The sequence below is a fragment of the Apteryx rowi genome, unplaced genomic scaffold (assembly GCF_003343035.1).
Source record: "Apteryx rowi isolate R43461 unplaced genomic scaffold, aptRow1 scaffold_17, whole genome shotgun sequence".
Taxonomy (NCBI): domain Eukaryota; kingdom Metazoa; phylum Chordata; class Aves; order Apterygiformes; family Apterygidae; genus Apteryx; species Apteryx rowi.
Window position 1 is genome coordinate 5668233 of NW_020447974.1, and position 6527 is coordinate 5674759.

At 55.1% G+C, this 6527-nt stretch overlaps 1 protein-coding gene across 1 annotated transcript in view; it reads left to right on the forward strand.

Annotated features, from left to right (window-relative positions):
- The window catches only part of RHCG (Rh family C glycoprotein), a 13488-nt gene extending 12069 nt beyond the window's left edge, over positions 1-1419 (forward strand). Inside the window, exon 10 of the mRNA XM_026060692.1 lies at positions 1330-1419. Within this exon, the coding sequence (XP_025916477.1) occupies positions 1330-1419 (90 nt within the window). The remainder of the gene's footprint in view (positions 1-1329) is intronic.
- Positions 1420-6527: the final 5108 nt, after the last annotated feature.

Genomic DNA, 6527 nt, shown 5'->3' on the forward strand with positions numbered 1-6527 from the left:
GGGCGGGGGTTTTGCGCTGTGTCTCTGTACCGCCGGGGAGCGACTCGGGGTCCGCCAGGCCCTGCGGCTCCCAGGAAGAAGAACCGGGAGCGGTGGAGACCTCCCTCTTCCCGCTGCTGCAAGCAGCTGCCCTTCAAGGGACTGTGCCTGGGCGTGCTGCGGGCGTCACCATCTCAGCAGCCTCTGGGGAAGCAGGACCACCCCCGTGCTGCGGACGGGGAAACTGAGGCACACGCTTTGCCCAAAGCCTGAACAGCCAGAGCCCCTGGGCTCCGGTCCTTTGCTCTACTGCCTTCTGGTGAAAGCTTTCTCCCCATGACAGCAGGACTCCAGGCTCCCAGGCTGTCCTGCCCTTCTCTCTCATTTTTGTAATTTGTTCCTGTGAATAAAATAGCAACAAGTTTTTCTTTCCATGACTGTGCCCCTTGTGTGAGTAGTGGAGCGGGGTGGGATGTTTCTCCTGGGAGTGACACAGAACAGCTAAACCGAGAAACGCTGGCAGAGCCACGTTCGCCTCCCTGGCAAGTGGCTGCTTGGGATCCCCAGCTCCACGGTGAAGGGGCTGGGCAGGATGTGACCTCTGCTGAGCTGGAAGGGACTAAGTGTCCCTCTGTCCCTGCCAGAGCACTTGGGGGGGGGGGGCGAGTAGGTGCCCAGAAACTCGGAATAAAGTCAAGGAGCTGGGATACTGCAAGGTGACCTGGAGCTGAAGTGGAGCATCAACAGTTCTAGTAGAGGGATATTGCAGGCTACGGAGCCAGCTGGCTTAGGACCTGACACTGTCCTTAAAATACTGTGTAGCCCCTTGCTAAAGGCAGAGCCTCCTTCTCTGTGCAGTTGGACCCAGCAGCCAGGCTTTCCATGGTGAGCCCTCGTGGTAAGCCAGGATCCACTGCACAGGCTGTGCTGGTGCTTTTGAGGAGATAATGCTGGGGTGCAGTGGCTGTCGCTGTGCTAGCGCTGCCATCCAGAGCCTGGGTGAGGGCCTGGTTCGCAGTCTGGCTAGGCATTTATGTGCATCCCCCTGCTAACTTCTCTTGACTGCTGTATTGAGGCCTCCATCAGATCTTTGGAAACCTTGTTTGCACGTAGCATGCAGGCTGGCAAGACCCTTTCTTCCTCCTTGGTTTCAGCCATTTCTTCCAGCATCATCAGATCATTCTTTCCCCTTACAGTGTTATCCTGATGGGATGAGCCTAAAGATAGAGCATAGCCCCCTCTCTCATATTAACTGGTCCTTCTTCCATCCAGCAGAATCATCAGGCTTCAGTCACAGTTGAAGAAGGCGACAGGAATAAAAATCAGGCCCAAAATCTGTGTGTTTTCTAGGGTGAAGAACAGGAGAGGAAAAGGGAAAGAAAGGAGGTGGGAGGGCTGATAGTTCTCTTCACTGCGTCTAGCTATAATTCTCACACCTGAGGGGAGGAGTCAAAAGTAGCTATTCACATCCCCTTGGGATATGACACCCTCATTTTCCATGCTGGGTAAAGACAAAAACCCTTTACAACATGTTTCTGGAATTTGTCAGCGGCTGCCAGCAGCAGCATGTTAATTAAATGTCGGCAAAGATGGAAGCAAGAGGCTCTGCTCTAATTGGACACTTTGCTTGGTGGAGCTGAAAAACATTGTGACAGAGGAGGAGGTGCCGAAACGCTGTGTTCCCCCTCCATGGTGAGGGGATGGGGACAGCCAGGCAGGAGATGCTCTGTTCTGAACCAGGGTCTGTCTCTGTTTGACCTGAGACAACCTCGCTATTATTAAAAAAAAAAAAAAAGACTAATAGAAAAGCCAGTTCTTCATAGGAATGGTCTCAAACACAGCTTCATGGGATAAACAGAAAAGAGGAAAGGAAAAGCTCCAGGGCTTGTTGTCTATGGGGAAATTCAGCTAAGTGTCTATTAAAAAGGTGCACCCTTGTGGTGTCCCTCTACCCACCAGTTTAGCATCCCTAAATAACAGGCCTAGTCTGCTAAACCTACAGATTTCCCCATCCCCATGCCAGACATTGAGGCTGTAGTCTGTAACTCAAGAAGCTTTTGCCAGGCTAATTTTGCTCCCAAGAAAATACCTTCTTAGCCCCTACAAATCTCAGCAACTGAATAACCCCCTCCCTTGCCTACTCCCTGCATGCCCCATTCAGAGGCAGGGAGGGCACCTGCCTCCCGCAGTCCTGAAGATGCACTGTCTGATCTTGCCCACATCCAGATTTCTGTGACCTTTCCATTTTCCTGCTGCCCATGTGGGTTGTCCCCTGGAGCGTCCGCCTGGCTCACCTGGGACAGCCCTCTCCATCCTGTACATTGGCCGTCTGAAAGTCCAGCCCTCTTGTCAGATGACAATATATTGTCCTGGACTCTTATGCCATCCTGATGGCAAAGCGGAGTCCTATAGGAGTTGGAAATGGTCTCTGGAGAATGCTCACGGCAGAGGTCGAGCATGTGTGGAACTGCACCCTTTTCCAGTGCGGGGATGCGAAAATGAAGAGCAATTCCTGATTTCCATGTGCTGGGATCTGCTGGAGGAAAGAGGTTTCCTCCCAGCCTGTTTCCACCAGGGAAAGGATGTAACAGCCATTTTCTACTTGTGCTTCATCCACTGAGTCAGTCAGAAATCATCACAGGGAAATTTACTGACAGGCGCTGTAAACAATCCCCTTTTAAAAAGTGAGTCCTATACTTTGTGTCCCAAATCTGCAAAACCACTTGAAAGCAGGAACGGACCTCTTAGGCACTGCATTCCTTGCTGTGTGACCGTGGCCAGCACCCCTCTGTCCCCCACCCTTGAAGGAGCTTTTGGGCACGTCCCCAAAGTGCTGGCAGTCAGCTGCGCCAGCCTCGCGGCTTGCCCTGCTAGGAGAGCAGCCTGTCACCCCGCGCAACGTTGGGAGGCTGTGTGCCACCGTGGGGAGGCTGTGTCCAGCCCCTGTGGCCTCTGCTGTCTCTTCCAAGCAGCTAGCAAGGGCTGCAGAGGGCAGTGACCAAAAAAGTCAGATGAGCCTCATTGCTTTAACGAGGCCGCCAGCCCGCGTCTCCATCGGGGCAGCACGCTATAGGCAGTGGGCGCCAGGAGACGGTCCTGTCCTGCGTGCGTGTGTCCGGCAGAAGGAGCTCGGGCCCCACTCCCCGTTTGCTCCGCTCTCCCCGGTCCTTCAGGCTCTGCCTCCTCCTCGTGGGAAGACACCTAAATTGCCCAGACTCCTGGGCAGTGAAGCATTTTATTGCCCATGCTCTTCCAGGACTCAACCCAGTCTCAGTAACTAAATCACTCTCTGGGGCTGGCCTTGCAGTTTTAATTCCCTGGCAAACAATGCCAGGGTCGGGCTAGTGTGTTTGAAGTGCGGTCACGGCCCCAGCGGTGGACGGAGGGTTTCTCAACAGGGGATCGCAGAGAGTGGAGGATTGGCCTGCTCTGGAAGGATGTGTGAGAAAGGAGCTGTTGATACCCTCAGGGATTACGTGGTACAAATTGGCTGGGAAGCACCAGAGGCATTGACCAAAGACATCCCAGGGCAGGTTCCCATGGGGGGGCTGGCTGAAACAACCAGCCTTCAAGTCGGCTGGAAGGCCCAGCCTGGCTGCTAATCCCCTGGGATCTATGGAGCACAGAGTAGAAAAGAGGTTAAAAAAAAAATCTCATGTAAAGATGGTGGTTTCCCCAAGGGGATGATGTTAGAGAGAGCGTGAAGGGGGAAGGGGGCGGGTGGGGAACAGCACCTTTTAATCCTGCTTTTAATAGGCAGGCAGGTGGGCTTAGATCATACTCCCACTCCTGAAAGCTGCTGCAGAGCTCACCGGGGACGGCCTTTGCTCGTCTCTGCCGTCCCCCTGCTTCTAACGAGGTCCTCGTGCCTCTGCAGGTGGACGCCCGTCTGCTGGCCAGCCTGGGGGCACAGGAGGGTTCTCAGCGTGTTATTTCTGTGCCTGTACGTCAGGCCTCCAGTCTGGCTGTTGCATGGGTGTGGGGGCATCCCCATCATGGGTGTGCACACATGCGGGAGGGCTGTTTGTGGATGTCCTGGTGTGCGTGTGTGTATGAGCAGGTACACTGCGTAAGTTCTGAATTTGAGCTGAAACTGGCCACCATTGCATGCCTGAGGCACGGGTCGTGCCTGATCACTTGCTGGTTGCGTGTCAGCATGTGTGCAGCTCTACGTGTCCATGCACACCCTGCAGCTGTGAAGGTTTTGCATGTGCATTTAGTCTTTTTGAACATGAGCAGATGCGTTACCTAGCATGTTGCAAACCGCCTGTTGGCAGTGGCGTGTCAGCATGTGCATGTTGCTCCCCTGTGCCTGGTGGTGTTGGCACGTCGTATGTGCATGCCAGCACGTTACACACGTGTCTGTGTCAGCGCATCCCTGCGTGCGTGAGCGCTGGCCGAACAGCCGCAGCGCGTCTGTGCACATACATGCACCTTTGTGTTGGCGCGAATGTGTGCGTGTCAGGCCTGGTGTGTCCATGTATGTGTGTGAAAGGCACTCCAGTCCCTTCTTAAGGAGTGCTGTAAATTGTAATCAGATTAAGGCAGCCAATCACTTAGAGCCCTTGAAAAGGGCATACGTTCCCTAATCAGTACCTAGCATTGAGTCTCACAAAGGGTCTAAGTAACTCGGCAGGGGTCGGGCCCTCTGGAGCGCAGGGGAGGGGGTTCGCCTTTCTTTTCTCTCTGTCCCTTGTAATTATGTCAATTTGCTAGCCAAATTGTTTGCTTGAGTGGACAGTGGGGGCTTGCCCCCCCTTCCCATCTCCCCCCGGCCCTATTCATGTGCTAATGTGGGAAGGAGCATGGCCTCCTGACTTCAGGAGGTGGCTGCCGGCCTCTCGAGGAGCCGCTCGCACTAGAAGGAAGGGACCTGCGCCCGCTCCAGGAGGCCGCTGCAGCCACCCCGGTCCACAGAGCAGGACGAGGACTTTTGGCCTCTTGGTGGTCCGATGAGCATGAGAGCAAATGTTCTTGGTTCCTGGGCTTACTTCCCATGTCAGGGCAGCACAGTCTCTGCCATGCCTGGGGAATTCACCAGCTACCTGCTCTGCGGTGTTACCAGAGCATCGCCTGGTGACCGCCTTATGGAGTTAGACTGTGGAGAAGAGCCCAGTCTCTGTTCAGGATGGGGTGAGAGACAGCGGCAAAGAGAAGGCAGGGAGCTGCAGAGGAGAAGCGAGTGCTAGAGAAGTTGGGTAGGAAAGCGTCCAACCCCAGGAAAGGATACTGAGGTGGGCTCCAGGCCCTAGTGCAAAGACCACTGGAGCGCTGGCTGGGCTGGAGAGGAGTGAGGCAAGGGAGAAGGTCTACCAGAAGGGTCATCTTCAACACCAAAGGAGAAGAGGAGCACTGAACAGAGCTGAGGAGGGAGAGCAGGAGACTTGGCTATGCTCTACTTCCCTTAAAGAGGCTCTCTGTTTTGCTGAGAGATGCTGAACCAAAGGAAGGAGAGGTGAAGCCCCCATTCATGTAGCTGAGGGAAAGTCAGGGAGAGATGTTCTTTCCATGGGCATCCTGATCAGTGGGCAAGGGTCCCTGGACATGGAAGCCCTGGACTACCTGCTGGCGTCATCAGGTGCCCTGGACTGGAAGGGGACAGAGGAAGAGGTGACAGTGAGATGAGCCCGTGTTGCAGGAGGAAGACATGAATGGCAAGCGCCAGGGAGCTGGGAGGGGTGCTGACAGACGTGCGTGGAGCAGGAGCAGCCTGGACAGATGTGCATGGGGGACATCAGCCAAGTGCAGGACCCTGTGTCTTCTCACCACCACAGGTGGGCCGTCGGGGCCCATCAGGTCTCCATCCTGCGGGACCCAAAGCGTATGGTCATGACCTGAGAGTCCCCTTTGCGTGCCCATGGATGTCTTTACCGGGCAGGCCTGAACGGGCAGAGGGGCTCCCCTGTTCGCTTTAGCCGTGTGGCAGGGTGTGCAATGCCCAGACGGGATCCATCCAGCTCTGCCCACACACCTGAACTCTCACCACCTGCATTTTCCTGCCTGGTGGCCGTCCCTCCCTGAGCTCCATGCTGCACTGTAAGCCGCACCTGCAGCCCTTCCCTGGCCAGGGCCACAGCATCTCCTAGCCGCGTCCTGGGACCAGGAGCTGCACCAAGCCGCACGCTGGCTTTTGCAACTCACCTCCCCACCCGCACACGTCCCGGTATTTGCATATATTCTGCCCACAAATCCTTGTCAAGGGGAGCCTCTTTATTGCCTGCGTAGATCAGAGAGTGTTAGTTAAGGGGCTTCTTTGTATCGCCTCAGACAGCTGGGGTCATCAAAAGTCCTGCGGTGGGAAGGAGAGACAGGAGGAGGGGGGAAGCCCTGACAATACAGACTGAAGGATTAAAGGAGCATATAAAGTTCCTATTGAGTGAGACAAGAGGCTGTTCACTCCGAAGATTGACAGCAACCAGGAGGCGATTCCCAACACAATGTCCAATTAATTCTCTACCCTCTTCGCTGCCGTCTCCTCCCTCCCTCCTCTCCTGGGCTGGTGCATGAGCAGGGAAGGGCTGAAGCTAAGATCCTCAAGAAGGTAATTA